Here is a 22,638-nt window from a genome sequence, read left to right on the forward strand (position 1 = left end):
TGAAAACATTATCCAGTATTCAAGGACAAAAAAACAAACTTGGGGTCAGTTATTTTTTATTTTCTTCTTTTTTTCTGAAAGAAATTAATATATTTATTCAGCAAGGATGCCTTAAATTGATCCAAAGTGAGAGTTAAGTCATCTGTAGTGTTACAAAAGATTCCATTGCAAATAAACGCTGCTTTTTTAACTTTCGAATTCAAAGAAATCTTCCAAAAACTGTTTTCAACATTGATAAGAATTTTTCTTGGGCAGCAATTCGGCATATTAGAATGATTTCTGAAGAATCATGTGACACTGAAGACTGAAGTACTGACGGCTGAAAATTCAGCGCTGCCATCACAGGAATAAATTAATTTTAAAATATATTAAATTAGAAAGCAGCTATTTTAAATTGTAATATTATTTTCACAATATTACTGTTTTAATTGTATTTTTGATCAAACAAATGCAGCCTTGGTGAGCATAAGAGATCGGTAGTGTATATTCAAGATATAAACTTATAAACAAGTCTTAATATTTTATGCAGTGCTGCTTCTCAAAGAATATTCGTACTGAAAAAAGTACCAAACTAAAGTCCTTCGACCATTTCCACCACAGGACGTTCAGGACGTACTGATTTTCAGAAACCCTGAAATAGTCTTTCCAAAAAGTTTCTAAGGGAGAAAAAAACAGCCTTTTTATTTGTGTAAAATTAAACAAGTCATTTGTCCTGAAATCTTAGGGTCATCTATCTTGGATGTCATTTGTTTTAGTAATGAAAGGTCAAATTCCTACTACTGTGCTATCATGGTGCTGGTGTTTGTCGCTCCTAATATACAGTGATCTTAGCATTAGGCAAATATAGATCTGTGTGACGTGTTGTGCTCACGGCGGATTTCTGCACTTGGGCGTTCGTGTGTGAGTGCGTTTTGGCGTTTGGCAGTTTCATAATCTGGTCTGGGCCTCAGGTATATAGATCTCGATGCTGTCTGCACTCTCTGTGGCCGAGTTCTGCCGTACTGAAGCGGCTCGTTTGGCCGCCATCAAACGCTTGCGCGCCTCCTGACGCTGCTTCTCGGTGCTTTCCAGCGAGCGATCTCTGGCCAGGGGAGGGTGGCCTTTCGGGGGTTTCTTTGGCACAGGGGGAGGCAGCCTTCTCTCCTGAACAGGGACGACAAACAGTCAGTTAGCCGCCGCGGTGGGCGGAGAAAGATGAGCCGAGACAGCAATATGGCACACCTGCACACAGACAGCGCTAAGGCCAGCCGCGGCTAGCGTTACAGAGCGGCGCTAATGCTTCCGCGGCCGACTGCGTGCGGTAAGAGTGCGGCCCGGCGGGGGTGAGAGGTTGGGGGCCGCTGCCCCCATGGTGCGTGCCGGATGGAATGACTTCTGAAAACAGCTCACTGTCAAACAAACAAACAAACAAACAAACAAAGCAAACATGAAGAGGATGTCAGGAAATTAAGAGTGAGTGAAACATTCACAGTCACATTAGACCAACAGACCGACATGAGCCACAGGGAGGCAACAGCAACACTTTCGGAGGCAAATATATTGAATAATATTGTGGTTTTTGGAGGTTTGTTATTGCCAGTGCCCACCCTTGAATGCATAATATCACACTACAGAAGCAACAGACCATGCACATGAATGAAAAAAAGCAACGTTGCCTTGCGATCAGGCAGCTAGCATGTCTGCATTCTTATTCTTCTTCTTCAATGACTCTGTACTGATTCCGCAAGTTTGTTGTACCTTTCTCTCAGGGGGGTCGAGGGGTCTCCAGTTGTTGGCTTTGAGCTGGTGAAGCTCATCGAACTTTAAGCTGATATTCTCAATGGAAAGTTGAAGCATGTCCCAGAACCCTGCGAGATCTTGAGCCACTGGCCGTGGGTGAGCTTTTGGGTTCTGTTGAGCCAAGAGAAGGAACAAAAGTGATACTATAAGAATTAGCTGTGCTGTCGAAACATCTGAAAAGCCCTGATGGATCTGTTTTCTCTGGAGGTGTGTTCATCCTGGTATTGTGCTTGCAAAGGCACAAAGGAACCCACAGTTCCATTCTTTTTCAAAGATTCACAGCCTTGAAGATACACTACTGTTCAAAAGCTTGGGGTTGGTACATTTTCAAAATGTTTTTGCATGTATTTTAATAAAAATGCAGTAATAAAGTTATAGTGTGAAATATTACAATTTAAAACAAGTTTTTCTATTTTTGTTAATATATATTTTAAAATATAATTTATTTATGTGATGACAAAGGTGAATTTGTAGCAGTCAGTCTTTTTTGATGAATTTGATAAACTGAAAGTTCAAAAGAACAGCATTTAAAAAAAATAAAACAATTATATTGTATCATTATAAATGTCTTGACCAGGGCTGACTTGGGATACATTTTTAGCCCTGGAATTTCAAGCCTTAGACCGGCCCACTTTTTTTTTTTTTTTTGTGCTGGCCTTTTCAGTGCCTCCTTTGTGCTTTTTATTATCCATTTTTTATCTATAATTCTTTGCTCTCATATCTCTAACAACTGACTTTTTTTTTTTTTTTGAGAAAGGTGCAGCTGTCAGGGAAGTCAACAGATAATTACGTCATCATTAGGGTTGCCAATTAACTTGAGAAATTGAAAATAAGGGACAATTGTGATTCTTTATCTTTTATTCTTTGAGAAAATAGTGTTTATTATTTTCACTCCAAATATTTGTAGTGTAGCCTACCATAATGTAGACTGTTTGCCTGCAGTTAAAAAGAAGTAATAATCTCAGAAATAATCACAATTATTCTAAAAAGAATTTTAATGTCATACAAAAAATGTCATTGACCTGTGTAAATTGTACCATTATAGAACTGTGACTTCACAAGTGAAGTAATTTAGGAGGTGAAAATACTGTGAAATTACATAGGCCTACATACAAATGGCATGACATTTGAAAGCATAACAACTGTAGGTTGCATTATTTTTAAAACAAGGGAACTTAAAGTTTTGAACTAAAATATTATTGCAATTATAGTCTTTGAATCAATGAAAATGCATATGTTTCAATGAAAGAAAACTTAGAGAGTGTGGTTCTTCTGGTGCTTGGATTTGTACTTTAATAATGAGGTCCAAGTTTAAGAATAGGCTACTAGAAGTTTATTTATTTTTTATGTTTTTTTTTCTCTCTCTTTCACTCTCTCTCTATTTAACGGTATTAGAATGAAATATATCTTCCCTCAGGTAGGTAGAACTCCCTGCCTTGCTAAATGTTGGTCTCATGATCAATAAGTTGTTTGCATTGGCAGAGTCAAAACACAGACGGTGCAGGTTGCCCTTAGCGCGAGTCCCGCATGCTGTGAAGCAGGAGCAGCCAGCAGAGGATTCCGCTTTGTCTTAAATTGTTCCATTTGGTATTGATATGGTCTGGTGAAAATAATAAGGGCTGCGAGAAAATAATAGATAAAAAGAGTGGGGCTGCTATGAGTGCAGGCAGTCTAGGGACAGCATCCATATCAACCCAGTGACATGACAACAGCCAAAAAAAACAGACCGGCCCATCGGGAATCCTCCCGGTGCTCCCTATTAGCCAATCCGGGCCTGGTCTTGACTGTCACCTTTGATCAATTTAATGCATCCTTGCTGAATGAAAGTATGAATTTCTTTAAAAAGAAAACGCTTACTGACCCCAAAGTTCTGAACCGCAGTCAAGTCACCTAGATAGCACTTTTTTACAATACAGACTGTTTCAGTAATAAACAGGAAAATAGCAGAATCAATTATGGGAAACTTCCTTAAATATGAGACTAAAGAAATTAAATTCTACTGTAAAGCAGCACTAAAAAGACAATAGCATCATTACTTAGCTCAAGTTGCTTTAGTTCATTTCAACAAGTTCATCAGCTCCAAAACAAGTTCAAATCAGCTATAAACAGTTGTAAACAGTGTCTTATTCACCTCAAGTCAGTTCAATGCTGCTTCAGTTGACAGTATAAGTTGATTCGGTCAAATAAACCTTTACTATATCATTCCTACTAGTACTCACCAAATTTTCCTCACACAGTTCCCTGAACTGCTGAAACTTCTGAGACATAAGCAGTTGTGCGCTTCCCACTGCACTGCGGATCTTCCCCAGGACTGAACATCACACACAAAACAAACAGGTGAGCATCAGAAACACACGTAACAGCCTTAGAGCAATAGAAAAGTCGAATTCTGCTCCTCCTGAGACTATTAAGCTCTATTATGATTATTAAAATTAGGAGAGCCTACAGTGATAAGCTTGAAGTCAGGAAAACATTGTGAGGACTAGGACGTCCAGCAGGGGGCAGATTACTTCAATGCAGATGAGATTAATTCAATAAAGAGTTGTTGCAATTTTGCATATGCCATTTCATCAAAAATGTATGCATCCTTAATCATCCATTTTTAATTTGCTGTAAATTAATACAGCTTAAAAGGCACTAAAACAACACACAGAACATACAAAATAACTAAAAAAAAGGTATTTTACTTTCTTTAAAGATGATTTGCATACTAGAAGATTTCATTATGGGTAAATCAGACACTAACTTTCATCAGGTAGCTTGTTCTCCTTCTCATCGTGCTCCATCTGCCTGCACCAGCCCTCCATACGTTCAGTCTCTGCCTGCAGAAGCTTCAGGAACCAGCGGCCGTCACGCTGACACACCGAGCGGCCCACAACTTCCAAGGGATCTTCCGTTACGCTGTCGATCCAAGGGTCAGGTGGAGGCAGGATGGAGGGATCAAAGCCAACGTCCTCATAGTCATCTGAGGTGCAGGCGTGGTAGTGATTCCCTGAACCCTGGATGCTGACGGTGGAGGTGGCGGCATCACGTGAGTACTGCCGTGACAAGCAGGCCGAGGAGGGGAAATCTGTGACAGGAGATTCAGCTGGTGTGTACTCCGGAGTGTCCAGATCAGCCTGTACCGCTGCCGTCACGCTGTTTGAGCGCTTGAACCGCCGGTGACTGAGCCCAAGAAAAAAAAGAAAGAAAGATTTAATTCAAATGTCGATAAAAACGCAACTCATAAATACAGTGACCACACACTCTTCTATGGAGAAAATGGTTTAAATGATTAATCTAAATATTAATCTAGATATTTTGAGGACAAAAACCATTATCATTATTAAATATGAAAAATATTTTATATGTATTAAATTGTATATATTTTATTTGATTAAAAATACATTTATTTTCATTATCATGTCTAAGTACTCTTATATGCCACTGACTCATAAGCAGTTGTCACAGGTTCTGTCTTCAAGCAAGTGTCTACAAAGACACCACGTATACCACAAAATGAACTTGTTTGAGATGCTCTTGTTGGCACAATCATCATTAACAGCCATTTATTTGGCAGACAAATTGCAGCACTCAAGTGACCTGCAAAAGAGACTCATTTAAAGCACATAGCTAGTGATAATTTAATAAAATGATGTAGCAAACATGAAAATTGCATAAAATAATGCATCTTTTAAAGCTGATTTCCAGTCAACAATTTTCAGTTATGAAATAATAAACATTTAAACTCTCCTTTAGTCTGTTGCTAAGCTTGTCACAATGAATTGCGGGATTGCCTTATTGAAAAAACAAACAAACATGTAGTGGTACTTTAAATTTAGGCAAAAATTAGGCCGCATAATCTGTTGTCTACAATTTGTGACATCAGGAGCCTAAAAATGGTGCCTAAAAATCCTGTCTAGCTAAGGCAGTTTTGAGAAGAGCCATGGTGTGCCAGCTTTAGCGCTCTGGGATAATCCTGTCCCTGCTCAATAAGTTTAATGAACTGAAAGTGTCTCCATAATACAGCGTTTCTTAATCCTTTATTTTAATGCACTCTCTCACCATATGCAGCGTGCAATAGAACAGCTGAAGAGGATAAACAATACTTTTCAGAAAGCAACAATAACTTTGAACCACTGCATTCATCTGTAGATTGAAGCAATTTGATAAAACAAATATCAGACACATTTTAGACCAAGATAATTAACTGAGAGGAAATAGAGCAATAACGGACATAAAGAGCAGATGATGACTTGTTATTGGTAATTTTGTATTTTAATTTTGTAACAGTCAACATAATGACCCATAACTGCAGTGGTGTAGCCAAATATAAAAGAATGGAGTGACCAAATGTGAAATATTTTGTTTTTGTTTGTTAAAAAAATCAATATTGACCATATGAATATTGTGGGAATCATCTGAATCACTGGATGATAATTTAACAAACAGCACAGATTTACTGTGTTAGATACACTTTTTTTGAGAGAGAGAGAGAAATTACTTTAGTACATTTATTTATCAAGGACGCATATTAAACAAAATGAGAGTAAAGTAAAATAATGTTACAAAAGATTTCTATTTCAAATAAGCGCTGTTCAACAGTCTAATCATCAAAAACGATATAATGGTTTCCACAAAAATATTAAGCAGCCCAACTTTTTTAACATTGATAATAATAAGAAATGTTTCTTGAGCACCAAATCAGCATATTAGAATGATTGCTGAAGGATAATGTGACGCAGAAGACTGGAGTAATGGTTAAAGGAAATTCAGTTTTGCCAACACAGGAATAACCTACATTTTATATATACTTAAATAAAAAAGCTATTTTAAATAGTAATAATATTTCATAGTATTACTAAAGTGAAAGTGACTCTGGGGTGCTATTTGTTCCTGAAACAGTTATTTTAGAGCACACAAACACACACACACGCAGACTCACCCGTGCTCTTCTTCAACCTGAATCCCCACTGACTGAAACTTGGACTGATCCTCCAGTTCCTGGTCCTCAGGCCCATCCACCTGTTTAAACACATCACACAGTAAACCAGCCACCTCCACAGTCATTTGAAGAATCATCTACCTCAGGGAGAAGTAAACAAATCTCAAACTCACCCTGTGTGGGTTTGTATACAGAAATAAAAAGACCATCTTGTGAAAGACTGAACTTGTATGAATATATATTTTGTGTACAGACACCTGATATTACGACTAAATCTTGATCTAATAGCCAGCAAGAACATCTCAGCAGCATGGAGGAGATGAATAAACAATGAGAACAACACTGAATCTCACTCACCTGGATGCCAATAGAAAGGCACCTGCTCTTCCTGAGCACATCCCTGCGAATGTCTATCAGGGCTGGTATGGGTATGGGGACGGGCACAGGCATGGGCATGGGCAGCGGAGAGGGAGGGGTAGTGCTGATGGTGATGGTGCTGTTGCTGACGTGTTGACTGACAGGGCCATGGATCTGAGCATTGGCCGCCTCGATGGCTGCCGTCAGCGCTTTCATGCTGTCAATACTCTCAGTGGAATTGCTCAGGCCAGAGTGGAGGACGGGCTCGCTCCGCGTCCCGGGACCGTCCATGTAAGCGTCCTGCGCAGACTCAGTGCTGCTCTGGGCCGTGATGGAAATGAAGGGCTTGGTGGAGGTGCGAGGAGGTACCGGCGGAGGAGTCTTCTTGTAAGTGGTGATACATGATGATACTGTAGAGAGAAAAGTACACATTCATTTCTCAGATGCTTTTATCCACTTGAACTTACAAATATGGATGCATGAAAAAAGTATGTAAACGGTAAACAGTAAAAGATTAGAATGGAAACAGATATAAGGACAAAAAACATTTATATTAAGATTCAGGATACTAACACACCATGGCTGTCTCCAAAAAAAAAAAATAATAAAAAATCACTATTGACCACTAATTTGAATATTGTGGGCATCCTCAATGTCTATGATGGTTTCAGCCCTGAATCACTGGATGCTAACAGCACAGATTAACAGTGTTAGATACACTACTTTTTTGAGAGAGAAATAATGAATCATTATCCATTACTTTTAATGCATATTAAACAAAATTAGAGAAAGGACATTTATAATGTTTCAAAAGACTTCTATATTTTCTTTCCTATAAAAAAAATACTCTTCAAAAGTTTGGGGTTGGTATGATTTTTTTAAATGATTTTGAAAAAGTCTCTTAAGCCCACCAAGGCTGCATTTATTTGATCAAAAATACATTAAAAACTGTAATATTGTGAGGTGAAACCTTTTTTTTATTTACAGTATCTTAAAATTGAATATAAACTTGATGGCAAAGGTGAATTTTCAGCAGCTATTACTGACACTAATCTTTCAGAACTCAATCAAACATGCTTATTTGAAACATTTCTTATGTTTATGAACATAATATATATATATAGTGGTGGGAAGAGCAAACGACAGACACAGCGGGTGTGGCGTCAGGCCTCGGAGAGGCTTTTATTAAACAGAAATAATAAAATAATGTGTCCAAAGGGGATAAAGTGTCCAAAATAATCAGGGGATCTGGTTTCCTCGTCGTGCTGCGGGGGTTGTGAAGGAGAGGCAGTGTTCTGAAAGGAAAGGTCCAGGTAAGGGGCGGAGTCCGGCGGCCTCACACGCTCCCCTCTGAGGTCCAGGGCGCGAGGGGCGGTGGCTTCTCCAGCGGCTTCGTCTACCTCTTGGTCCACGGCACTAGTCGGCCCGGCATCCTGGCCCGACGGTCGCACTTTTAGAGTTCATCCCACTCTTTGATGTGAGAATAAGTATTGGGACAGTTGAACATAAGGCAGATATAAAAGATTAAAAGCTATTATTTAGTTGCAGATCCCTTGCGCACAATCACAGCAGTGAGTCTGTGACCCATAGACATCACCAGACTCTTGGTCTCATCCTTTGAAATACTTTTCCCAGCCTTTAATGCAGCCAATTCCAATTGTTGCTTGTTTTGGGGAGTTTCTGCCTTTCCTCTCCAGCTGGTGAAATTCATGTTCAATCAGATTTAAATCTGGAGATTGACTTGGGCAATCTAAGACTTTCCATTTCTTTGCCCTTTGCAACTGGCAGGGTGTTTTGGGTCATTGTCCTGACGCAATATGAAACACTTCCCAATGGATCTGGTGGCATTTTCTTGAATATTGGTAGGCAAGATGGTTTTGTACCCTTCCAAATTCATTCTGCTTCTGTCATCATACATTAAGTCATCAGTAAAGTTGAGAGGCCTGTTCCAGAGACAGCCATGCATGCCCATACCATGACACCACCTCCACCATGCTTTACAGATGAGGCTGTATTTTTGGGATCATTGCAGTTCCCTTTTTTTATCCACATTTTTTCTTTCCCATCACTTAGATAAATGTTCATATTTGTCTCATCAGTCCATAAACACAGTTCCAAAACTCTTCTGGCTCACCTTTGTGCTTTTTTGCACTCCAATCTTGCCTTTCTATTTTTGGTGCTGGTCAGAGGTTTGCATCTTCCTGTGTAGCATCTGTAATTCTGTGTCAAAGTCTCCTGAGGACAGTAGATTGTCAGAGCACCACCCCAGCTTTCTGGACGTTGTTGGTGATTTTACAGACACGTCTTTTAGGGTTCATTTTCACAGCTTTTATGATTTGTCTGTCACGTACTGTACTGTTGTTTTCTCAGTCGATCAGGTAGTTGTTGGTTGTTGGTGTCGCTGGTGGTTTCCAAAGTCTTGATTTCTCCATGCCCTTTATTTTTGCCATAGCTCTAACTGACTTCCTCTTTTCTTTTAGCATCCAAATTGCTTGCTTTTCTCTCAAAATCAGGTCCCTCGTCTTCATCCTGGTTTGTGTGTGTCATCATCGAATGTAAGATTCAGAATACAGAAGTAATGGATATAACTGATACGACACATTCCCTGCTTTTAATATCTGAAGAATTAATGCAACAGGACACAGCTGATCACTTAGAAAGACCTGTGAGGCAACTGTTCCAATACTTATGCTCACATCAGATAGGGGGATGAAACCCTAAAAGTGCTGAAATTCTTAGCTGGTAAAACATCTGTGTTGAATCACCCAATAATAAAATGTCTCATATTCATATTTTAATCATATTTGTAAATGTCTCGACTCCACAGCCAACAGAGCAATTTTGTCTTTACTGTTCCAATACTTTTGGAGGGCACTGTATATATTCACAATTCAATCAATTTAATGTATTCTTGCTGAATGAAACAATGGATCTTATCTTTTATTTCGAATGGTAGTGTAAGTGTGTGCATAAGTAATTCAAATCCTTTGTTTAAAAGCTTAACCTCAACTACTGCATGAAGCAGTTACAGCAAGATACAAGCAAACCAGAGAATTGTGATGGCTGACATGATTACAGAACATCCTCTGAACTTAAAATCAGACTTGTGGACCTCTGTGTGAAAATCTTACACATTGTGAATGCCTATCTTGCAGTAACTTGCCATTACTTGAGCGAAAAGTCAACGCCGCCCACCATTATGCTGGCAGTTTTTAAGTTTGCTTCAACACACAGCTAAGCACATTAAAGAGGCCAGGAATATTTTGCTGGAGTCATGGGGAATAAGAGATAAGACTCAGAACAGACCACGCTTACAACATGACTCTGTGTGCTAATCTTTTGCCTTTGCCACCACCTTGAATCTGGCGGTAAAAAAGCCCTTTCATAAACCATGGATTTGCATGAGATTTGTTTCGCAAACTTTTTTTCAGGTCAAGCCCAAACAGATACAGTCTGTGATCCAGCAACAGATGGGACCCAAGATGGAACAGCAAATTCTGCATGTTTCCAATGTGAAGAATTGTGAGCTACTTTACCATCTCTTTACCAGACCACTGCCATCTGCTAAACCTGCAACATCCTAAATTAAAGTCTCACTAATATTGAAATAAATACAAATGCAGCTATGACTTCAAAGCAAGACAGTTATGGCCCAAAATAATTATAATTATAAAATAAATAAAATTCAATATAATTTATCCCCCCAAAATTTCAAGTCATAATACATTTCCTCTTAAGTTTATTTGCAATTTCTAAAATGACATTTCAAAAATCAAACATCAAAGAAAGTAAAAAATAATTAATGGTGATAATAATAATAATAGTGGCAATAGTAATTGATAGTTAGTTATATATAAAATACAATTTAAAAGTAATTAAAAATGTATATATATATATTCAGTTGTGACATATTTCTGATAAATATCCACACTTATGATCTTTTCACAATATTATTTGCACAGCAGTGGCCACCATGCTATAATATTTATTGCATTCATTTTAATTTAATTTTAAGTCCTTCTGACAGAGAGCATGATTAAATATTCACTTATTAACATACTTATGGAAGAATCCCATTATATCAGTGGGCCATCTGTTGACATTGAAAGTGTTATCTTGAAGTGCTACTGCTTGACACAGTGCTGGTGGACTGACTCATTTCCTCCAGCACTTCACTTCAAAGAGCGAAACAACCCCTCACAACCCAGACTAAACATGAAATCGCTAATCGATGGCTGCATGAAGCGGCAGATAGAGGTGTGTGTTGTGAGATAAACAGTGAGAGAGTCTGTGTGAGCAAAGCATATATTTTCCTTATTATTTAAATTCTGAAACATCCACAAGGGGGCAATCCAGAGCGAGACAGAGACCAGCTGTTAATATCCTCTCTGATTTCACTTCCTCATTTTCACACTCTTTGGTTTTTCTCTCCCTTTATATTCAGTGACTTCTTTCTGTGGAGAGTGACTTTCTGGCACTGTTTTTCTGTTCCAAAATGATAATTTATTATAAATATATTGGAAAATTCTAATTAAATTCTAATTACACTTACAGTACATTAATATATTAAATAAAAACAATTAATACATTACATTTAATAATCATCTCAGACTAAATAAAAACAACATACTAAAACAATACACCGAAGAAAAAAATAAATACAATAATCTTGGCATGCGTGTTTCAAGAATTCATGTTTTGTCTAACATTTTTCATAGAGAATGTTTGAATCACGTTATTGTTTATAACAAATTCTTACGAGAGAAACTAATAAAGTATCACTGTGATGGCTCTTAATCTCAAATGTTATTAAAGCTATTAAAATGCCCTTGGGATCTTTGAGACATGACACACGTTAAAAACAGTCAAGATACTGTGTAAAAGCATCATATTCTTTTGAATAAGCTATTCATGCTTATATGATATCATTCACGCTGAATAGCACGTAGGCAATGAAACCAGACACTCATTTACAGGCATTCAAAAGTTCCTATGGAAGCCCACTTCTGCCACATAAGAATAGACAAATATGGTTTGGCAAATCATAATTATAACATATAAAGTCATTATTATGAGATAAAATGTGAAATTATGAGATACAAAGATATAATTATGATACCAATTTGCAATTGACAAAAATTGTGACTTTTTCCTCATCATGAATATTTATCTCATAGTTATGACATAACTTTTACATGCCATAATTATCTCATTATATTATCTCATAATTATGACTTAGTATTTAACAAATAATGGCTTCTCACCTCATAATTACGATTTTGTGTCAACACAATTTTGGCTTTGTATCTCAAGTTCCACTTTCTGTCATAAATGACTTCTATCTCATAATTATGGCATTTTATCTCATAAAGATGACTAAGAATGTTATAATTATTATTTGACATTTGGCAGAAAAACTTCCCCTCTTGAATTACCTTTTAAATCTCCATATGATAAAACCGTCTTGTTCACGGGAACAGTCTATCACATTTTCTTTGGCAAGGCGCCCGTTCTTGTTTGCTTCTTTGACAAGCAGTTACACGAAGAAAGTCATGGTATGTGTTTGAAAAGCTGAATTCATCTCCCCTGAGCCACAGTGTATCAAAGAGCGCATGCACACACAATTGCTTCTCCAGACTTAATCTCCATCTCTCACATCCTAATTTTTTCACATACATACGCTCTGCATCCACGCAGAGGTTCACACACGACTGCAGCCAACACGAAACGCTTCGTTTCATCCCAAGACGTCTAGCTGGTAAGTTGAGGACCAACTTGTGTTCTGGAGCTCCAGTGTGCGCTGCTGAGATAACAGCCTGTAGATCAGATGCTGCTCCAGCTCTAGAGATTTCTGTCATACAGACATCCTCTCCTATAATTTCACCCCCCCCTTCTCTAATCAACTCGCTCTTTTCATGGTCCACCTGGGTTTGTAGTGATACAGGGGATCACTAATGCTGCATTGTTGTAAAGCGTGATTGTTTTTGTATAATTACCAGTGAGACTGCTGCTGATTGTGTCTTTATCTTTGGCGTTTGTTGTGGTTATACAAAAACAGATGTTCACAGGAGTGTTTGACAATTACTTTCAAAAGCGTCCTAATAGTTGATGCTACAATAACTGGGAAAGAGTAAGACAAGAGTGCTTTGAGACTGTAAGGATGGTCATTGTGATTAGGGTTTGTCACATGAGGTAATTAGAAGACAGAATGTAATTAGCATGAAACAAGGGTTCTGGAACTGGCCGGAGCTTAGCAGTCTGAATGTTGTTTCTAATTGTTTTCCTGTACCACCTGGAGAAAGCAGAACACATCTCAAAGGAAGTTAATAGACCCATTAGAAGTATGTAAGTTGCTCACTGCTGTCTTTGCTTGTGGGTACATATTATTTTGAGCCAATCATCTGAATCATAAAAATCATGTGACTCTGAAGCCAATGACAACACATAAGTCCCACACTAGCGACTGTCCTGCTAGTCCTTGAGCTGTGAAGAAGAAAACTAAATATGGAGAGAAATGCCAGACACTGGCTCTACATTTACTGTTTTTTTTACCATCAATAATATAGAAACATATATTATGAAACATACACTGTTAAAGTTGGGGGTCTGCAAGATTCTTTTAATCTTTTTGAAAAAAGTTTCTTATGCTGCACTTATTTTATTGTGAAAACTGTGAAATATTAATATATTAATAACATATAATATTATTTAATAATATATAATATATATTTTTTAAATATATAATTAAAATGTAATTTATTTGTGTGGCGGCAAAGCGGATTTCAGCATCATTACTCCATTCTTCAGTGTCACATGATCCTTCAGAAATCATTCTAATATGCTGATTTGGTGCTCAAGAAACTTTTATTATTATTATCAATGTTAATCAATGTTTTATCAAACAGCGCTGCTTAATATATTTGTGGACACCTTGCTACATTTTGATCACATTAATGCATCCTAGCTAAATAAAAAAGTGAAACTTTTGAATGGTAGTGTATCTTTCATTATGAAATATTTATGCTGATTAGTTTCTGGCAAAAAATGGTTGCTTTATCAGAATTCACAGGGACTTTTGCATAGTCATCCATAAAGAAAAAGCTTTTCTGCAGCATATAGTTACTGCAATTTCCAGAAGGAGCTAATCAGCCAAAAACTGGCTCTTGATTTTAACATCTTACCTTGCATTTTAAATTTAATAGCTCCTTTTTCAGGTATAAATTATTGTCCAGATCACTGCAATATAACATAGACAGCAGTGTCACAAGCTATTTTTATTTTCTCAACCCAACCAAAGCCACATGCAATTAAATAAATGATCCTTAAAAATAAGATCAACCTTTATTAAAATACAATTTTATAAAAATTACAGGGACACTTGCTACTGTGTGCCAGATACCAGTCTAACCTGAGCCATCAAGCACCCTTCTGAGGAAGACACGGGAATCCGGCTCCCACGTTCTATACTTTCCTTACTAATCCCTCATTTATACTAATGAAAAGTGTCAGCTAAATGACTAAAATGTAAATGTAAAGGGAAGAGATGGGCTGAGTTAGCACTCCTGCTGATGCACAGTGTAAACACACCCACACATACAGGCGCTGCTCAAGTCAGTAGCATCTCCTCTGGCCTGTCAGTCTGAGCGCTTACAGACTTCATTCCTTACAAGGTTGTGTATTACAGACATCATATAGAGCCTGTTTGAAAAGCCTTCAAAATGTGAGATGCGATCAAGTCGGGATTTAACTGTTCGAAAAGAAGAAGAACAGATGTTTCTGATAAAACTCTTCATGTGCTAGTGTTGGAACACAGGTAACTGATACTTAACCCTAGCAGCAGCTTATTATTTTAATAGATTTTAATAGTTTTACTTAATTACTGCTATTAGTTGGAGTAAACAGACACCTGTACAAAAATGTGCAATGCTTTTTTGGGATTACAATTATTGTTACTCACACAGTTCTCTCGTATGTGCAGATTTGGTTGTGTAAACCAGTGCGTATCACTGTAGACTGGGTGAAAGATGATAAATGTATGTTTAAGCATTTAAACCTTGACCTCCTGTCACTGACGCATTTGTATTGTGTCTGCAACGCTCTGACCCTGAGCTCAGAGGACAAGGTGAATGATACGGTCGCAGACAAATCAATTTGAGCCCTCCGACTTGTCTGGCCTACAATGACAGGACACTCTCTGCACGTTCATGTTCTTAAACACCCTGACAGGGTTCTTTCAGATGACGAACCAACAAAATTAACCCACCTCCATTTCCTCAGGCGAATTAACTTTTAGCCATACAAAACCATCATAACGAATTATACACATCCATAATCGCAAGTATCCGCATGCATATCGAGTGGCCTTAACATCCCCTAATGTCGGATCTTTTTCAAGGACAGAGTCGTATATGCTCGGCTAATCAGCATAATCCTGAGTGATTTTTAAGACCACAAAGAAGCCATCCGGTCTGGACAGGAACCTCTGGGTTTTATTCCCATATCTCAAGCTGCCAAAGTGTTTAATGCGGTCTAATTCTTCCCAGATGAGACCTGAGAGGAAAAAGAGAGAGCTCAAGAGAGCGCTGGCTGTCGTTTTGCCCCACGAGAGGCAATTAACACAAGCTGTCTGGCTAAAAAAGTACACAGGCGGCCATACGAGAAGAAAGGTCAAGTGCCATCCAAACTGCGGGTCCCAGGGCGAAACTTTGTCCGACAACCACTCACACACTATTCTGGTGGCTGTTTTTGCTTTGTGTTTAGCATAGTAAAATGACATACAAAGAGTAACAGTGACAGTTTTTATATAATGACTGCAGCAACTGTGTCCAGCTGGACTGTGGACAACTGTGTCAGTTGTCGAGTGTGAGTCACTGATGGCATACCGTACACATCATTTCCATCAAAGCTATTGTATGGCCTTGGAAGACTTGGAATATAGTGCATATAGTCTTACTTTTATTGTCCTTTTGGCATATAATAGTCCTTGAACATGGCAAGAAACTTGTTTTATTTCCAGAACATGATGTAATTTTGAGTGTTTCAAGACATTTGATGATTAAAAAGGAAGGGCTCTCTGGTTGGATTGTGAAAAGTGAAAAGTCAGAAATTTTTAAACATTTCTGTCCCTTCTTAAAACTGGTATATATATATATATATATATATATATATATATATATATATATATATATATATATATATATATATATATATATATGGTAACACTTTATTTTAAGAAGAGTAATTACCTAGTTAAGTACTTAGTAGTAGCCATTGTACTTAAATAAATAAAAAAATGTACCATGTAACTAAGTTATGAAACAGCATGTACTTACAGTTAAAATGACAATCTTACACAGACATAAGCTACTTAAAATAAAGTGTATCAAGATTGTACTTAAGCGTACTAGTAGCTGTGCAAAAGACTCTGCCTGTTACATATGTGTAACAGTAGCTGCCTATTACATCTACATAATTACAAACTGTAATTACAGACTGTTCCATAACTTAGTTACATGGTAAGTACATTTTATTTCACGTAAGTACAATGGCTACTACGAAGTACTTAATTAGGTAATTACTATGTATTATGACACCTTAAAATAAAGTGTTTATTATAAATGTATAATATATACTATTATATAATTATTATATACTATTATCACTATTAATATAAAACATATTCTATTCTATTAATAATCAAGATTAAGATAATATTACTAATACAAATGTTTAGTTTCCAGAGTGGTACTGTTTTAAATTGGCATTGTATTAAAGTCAAATAAATTATTATATTATATTATGTTATATTATACTTAAAATGAATTAAGAATGTCATATTTTAAATTGAAATAAATTTAAATACAATTTTATATAGCCTATATTCAAATAAACATCCATATATATATATATATATATATATATATATATATATATACACCCACTAAGGATATTAGATGTATAAATCTGAAGATAAACACATTTAATTCAATTCAAAGGTATACGTATAGGACTCTTCACAATAAATGGTTGAAAAAGCAGTTTTACACAGAATATCTACAAGTTGCTTTCTAGACCTAATGCTGAAAGCGCAGGATTGGGCATGTTTCACATTCAAATAAAGCCTGATCAGACCCACTGACCACTCCAGTGTCTGGCACACTGCCCTGGAAATGACTTTCACTGTGAACGTGTGCATGAATATGCAAAGGTATTTGTACTCCAAATCCACACTCAATCACTTTGTAAGCACTAAAATAAAATATCTCCTAAGTAATGACAAAAGAACGAAGGAAAAGAATGGAGATTAATTTCCTCAACCAAGGCAGATAACAAGAAGCTGACAAAGCCATCCAGGCAGCGACTCTCCAGTCTGAAAATGTGGAATAATGTGGCAGAGCATCGTCACAGCTTCCACTGATAAATGCTCGCTTCCCACTGCTGTACTTGTGAAAGTGTTTAGTGTGTGTGTGTGTGTGTGTGTGTGTATGAGTCAGGCATCAACTAAGAGTGACTGTGACGGGCCTTCTTCTCCAGCAGCAGTATTATCCCATCCATGTCTCAGCCTCGAGCTCAGCCCGCACCAGTATTACATGCACGTCATGTACAATCACACTTCACCCCTCACACACATCCCCACACACACTTTGCCGGATTCCATGCTCAACTCAACCAGAGAAAAGGGAGTATAGGAATAACAGGTAACAATATCATCAGCTATGCTTTTTCCAATTTGTGCAGAACCCCATTGCCACCTGAACCTGAGCCGAAGCACCCCATGTACCTGAATTGTAGAGTGTTCACTGTGCCATGTTTCACTAAGAAATTCTATTATATTAAAATACCTAATTCAAAACACTTCACTTATTTATTGTCTTAGCTTTCTTGTCTAAACATGAACCATTTACGGGTTTATCAGTATTTCATTGTATACAAAATCATGAAGGTAAAATATAGGCTAAAATAATATAATCAGGTTAACTGTGCCAGAATACTAGTTATACTGTATTTCTGAGAACAGAGGTCTTTTATTATTTAAGATAATTTGATAACTTGTTTTTCAAGATAAACGTTTATTGTCAACATAAAAAACAAAAACATAACTAAGGGCCTGTTTACACCTGGTATTATGAATACTCGCCACACACTGACATAAAACATGATCACTATATGGGACCTGTTTTGAGAAAACGCACCAAAATAATAGATGTTGTACCAAAACACATGGATCACATGGATTACAATCAAAATTGTTTTTGCTATCCATATTCTTTGCATTTACTTCCTTTCCCATTCACTTGTAAGCAGTGTAACATTGCTTCATTCATTCAAAAAGTGAAAGTGCTGTAGAGTGCAATGAAATGAGCAGAGATTGATCTCAAGTGGTCACAAGAGACACATTTAAAATGCATACTAATAAAAGGTGTCTTCAGTGACCACTTGTGATTCAATCACTGAAAATGCATTACCAGATGGAAACAGCACCAAAGTCATGATCTAATGAGTATAAATAAAAATCAAATAAAAAATAAAATTATGCATGGCCTGTGTTTTCGCATTCAAGTAATAAATAAATAAAATTAATTAAATAATAACACAGTGGAATACTGTCATAATTGTGGGACTTTTTGTACAATAAACTGTAAACTGTACAACATACAGTCACAAATAGAACAAATAATGTCAAAATTATATTAAAAAAGTAGTAACTGTGAAGTCAAAGATTAATAATTTTTAAACAAATTAATTTATGAATAAATATTTGGTGCTGTTCGGAGCTGCTATGAACTGAATTGTTTTAGTATTCCTTATAATAGTCCTTATAATAATCAACGCTGCCAATTTCCAGTGCAAAGTTTTCCCACAGCTTCACGTTCAATGCTGAAAATCAATGGACATGCGGATGAACTACAAATGAAACACTGCTCATACACTTAGCTCTGATTTAAGAAATACCCGGCTATTTTTCCACGTATTTTCATGAGAGCTGTGAGGCAACACACTTGTGTAGTTCAAAGGGAACATTGATCATCAGTCCCAGAGATGGCAGTTGTGGTATTTTCCTGCCATACACAGACTGAGGACAGCTCTAAAATAGCCTCCATCCTTTGACTATGAGTCTAAATGATAGCTGCTGCCGGGCCAGGAACACAGTTTAGAGACAGTGGGAGGATTTTGCAGTTGTAGCCTGAGGGACGTCACAGATAAAGCATCACTGGAGCGCACAGTGCAGTCAGCCTTACAAAAAGGTACAACATTGTGCAAACAAACGCTCCACACTACAACAGCCCACCTGTCAACATCTAACCTGCCTTTTACTTCACCACCTCTCTTGCTCAATCTCTGCCTGTTGGGGGTCAGAAAGCTCCGCTCGTGTTGTACAGCTCAGACTCGCTTTAATATTTAAGAAGCAAACACCAATGTGTAAACACACACATGCTCAGGGTTTTAATGTTTTAACCTTACTGATATAAAGCAACAAGTTCAGCTAACTGAATCTGTGTCCTGACAGGGTGGCCATCCGTCCGGTTTTAGGTTGCACAGTCCAGTTTTGAAATAACATGTCCAGGTGCTGACTTGAGACAGATACTCATTTGACCTCTTTTTAAGATCACTATTTTATACTTTATAAAATAATATACAAAGAAATAAAAAATGTTAATGTGAAGTTAATATTAAGTCATACATTTTAGACTTGATATTCTCAGCATGGACTGTTTCGCTAATCATTGCATCTCCGATCAACAGAGGTGTTTTGTTCCTGAATAATTCAGTGTTTTGAATTAAATATTTCAACATTTCAGTTATTCATAAAGACTGCTAAATTTAAAACTGTATACTAGCATACTCCTATTACTATTTTTAGTATATCTTTCTCTGGCAAAAATGGCAAGAATAGTATTTTAGAACGCAGTTCCAGAATTAGCAAGTCAATTACTTCATTCTGTTTTGAACAAATTGGTTGAATGAATGAATCAATGACTCATTCATTAAAAAAACAATGACTTGTTGCCATCAACTGACCAATCGGTAAGCCCCTCACCTCGACCGCAGACTAGCCAATGGCAGTCGAGTATCAGTTGCACAGGGAGCAGAACTTGGACATCTTTAGGTTTCAGCGCCATAGAGAAACATTAGAAGATCCGAAGCTCGCATCGACTTTATGGGGTTTATGCTTCAAAAATGGAAAAATTATGTGCCTGTGTTATTTGTAACACTGATTCCAGGTATCCTGAGAGGATAGGCAATAGAATTTATTTTATTTCTATTTCCTAAACCCAAACAAAACAGAGCAAAATGTCCGTAAGCATTAAACTCTAATCCCAATGAAGACGAAAACGTTCAATTTCCTGTTGTCATACTCTCATTAAGTTACAATTTTCATCTGCTCAAGCAGAACGTTAATGTCATCTTGCGTTTCAGCAAGGTATCTCTGGCTAAATCTAGCTAACGTTAAAGTTAGTGAGTCCATGCTAACAAACTGTTCTCGCGTCTTGTACAGTGTAGGGCAAAAACACATAAACAAAGGTCTACATTTCACTGTCTCTTCATAATAAACTGGTTAAATGTAAAGTAATATAATCTTATCCTGCGGTACATGAACAGTGTTGATCCAGGATTTTTTTCATCTGCAATCGTGACGACCGTAATATGAGACTTCTCCCGTTTGCATTGTGATCTGTAAACCCTCGCTTCCAAATTAATACCCACAATATTTATTTAAATTTTTTTTATATATCCCTTCATGGCATATTTACCGATAGGTCAATTGGCAGTTTCAGTTTCTTAAGTATCTTTTCATAGTTCTATACTCAGTATATCTTATATTTAACGCATTATTGAACAAACATATGAATTTACATCAAAGAGTATGCATTTAAAGGAACACTCCACTTTTTTTGGAAATAGGTTAAACAGTTGAGTTTTACCGTTTTTGAATCCATTCAGCCGATCTCCGGGTCTGGCGGTAGCACTTTTAGCTTATCTTAGCATAGATCATTGAATCGGATTAGACCATTAGCATGTGGTCATCAAAAATGACCAAAGAGTTTCGATAATTTTCCTATTTAAAGCTTGACTCTCCTGTAGTTACGGCCGACCGAAAATAAAAAATTGCGATTTTGTAGACCGATATGGCTAGGAACTATACTCTCGTTCCGGCGTAATAATCAAGGAAATTTGCTGCCTGTGTGCAGCAGGCGCAGTGATATTATGCAGCGCTTGAAAGTAGTCCCCAGCTAGGTAACTAGTTATGATATAACTGGGGACTACTTTCAGGCGCTGCGTAATATCATTGTGTAAAATCGCAGCTTTTCATTTTTCCGACGGTCTTAGTACACGATGTAACTACAGGAGAGTCAAGCTTTAATTAGGAAAAATATCGAAACTCTTTGGTTATTTTTGAGCACGATGCTAATGGTCTAATCCGATTCAATGATCTATGCTAAGATACGCTAAAAGTGCTACCGCCAGACCCGGAGATCGGCTGAATGGATTCAAAAATGGTAAAACTCAACTGTTTAACTCTAGGGGAGTTGTAAAATGAGCCTATTTCCAAAAAAAGTGCAGTGTTCCTTTCATTAAAATTTGTCCTAATAAATGTTAAAAAACTGTCACTTGAAATCAATTTAAGGGGGAAAATATCATCCCTTATTGGAAATATTTATTTTATGTCACTGGTTTAGGATAAGTTTTCAGTTTTTATCCTGGCTTCAGAAATCCTCCAAATGTCCTCTTGTCCTCATTATAGAAATGGCCACCCTAGTCCAGACAGTGGAATTAAAGGATAGTTCACCCAAAAATTTAAATTTTGTCATCATATACTCACCCTCATGTAGTTCCAAACTTGTATGAGTTTCTTTCGTATGTTGAACATAAAAGAAGATATTTTAAAGAATGCTGGTAATCAAACAGTTGATGGTCCCCATTGACTTCCATTATATTTCTTTATCTCATATCAATAGTCAATGGGAACCGACAACTGTTTGGTTCTTCAAAATATATTTTTTTATACTCAACATAAGAAAGAAATGTATACAGCTTTGGAACCACATGAGGGTGAGTAAATGACGACAACATTTTCATTTCTGGGTTAACTACTTCTTTAAAGGCTGCAATTTCAGGCACAAGAGTGTAGTGCCTTTTTATTAAAATAATACTGGGGAATGGGTGACATTAATGGAAGAAATTGCCCATCACATTCATTCATGACTCGTTTAACATGTGAGCGTGCTCCCGAGAACAAGACTCATTATGTTTTCTGACTCATTGTCTGCCCCCTGTGGTGAGGATGAGATATTGCACACTAATTGTTTCCTAATTAGTTGTACTAAAAGACAAATACACTGCAAAGCCAAGCCATTAAGAATTTATCAAAAGCTGCATGTTATTATGATAAAATAAACATGCATAACTTCAGCGGAACATTTTGAACATAAACAAAGTGTAAAATCCTAAACTTCGCTACACTCCACTTCAAAGACTTTGCGCACTACCCCAAAGGCAGTGTTGCAGCGTGTGATAAGGGCCTGCTGCGTACCAGGCAGATGGTGCCGCTCTGTTCGTCTGAACGCACAGTGGTG

At 37.2% G+C, this 22,638-nt stretch overlaps 1 protein-coding gene across 2 annotated transcripts in view; it reads right to left on the bottom strand.

Annotated features, from left to right (window-relative positions):
- Positions 1-927: 927 nt before the first annotated feature.
- The window catches only part of LOC306846553 (disks large-associated protein 1-like), a gene marked incomplete at both ends in the record, with an annotated part of 46,350 nt that continues 24,639 nt past the window's right edge, over positions 928-22,638 (bottom strand). For both annotated transcript variants that reach the window (XM_079380010.1, XM_079380009.1), the window contains 6 exons: positions 928-1,143; positions 1,738-1,890; positions 3,999-4,090; positions 4,526-4,944; positions 6,704-6,783; positions 7,061-7,470. In XM_079380010.1, the coding sequence (XP_079236136.1) occupies positions 928-1,143; positions 1,738-1,890; positions 3,999-4,090; positions 4,526-4,944; positions 6,704-6,783; positions 7,061-7,470 (1,370 nt within the window). The remainder of the gene's footprint in view (positions 1,144-1,737; positions 1,891-3,998; positions 4,091-4,525; positions 4,945-6,703; positions 6,784-7,060; positions 7,471-22,638) is intronic.

Source organism: Barbus barbus (assembly GCF_936440315.1).
Source record: "Barbus barbus genome assembly, chromosome: 26".
Taxonomy (NCBI): domain Eukaryota; kingdom Metazoa; phylum Chordata; class Actinopteri; order Cypriniformes; family Cyprinidae; genus Barbus; species Barbus barbus.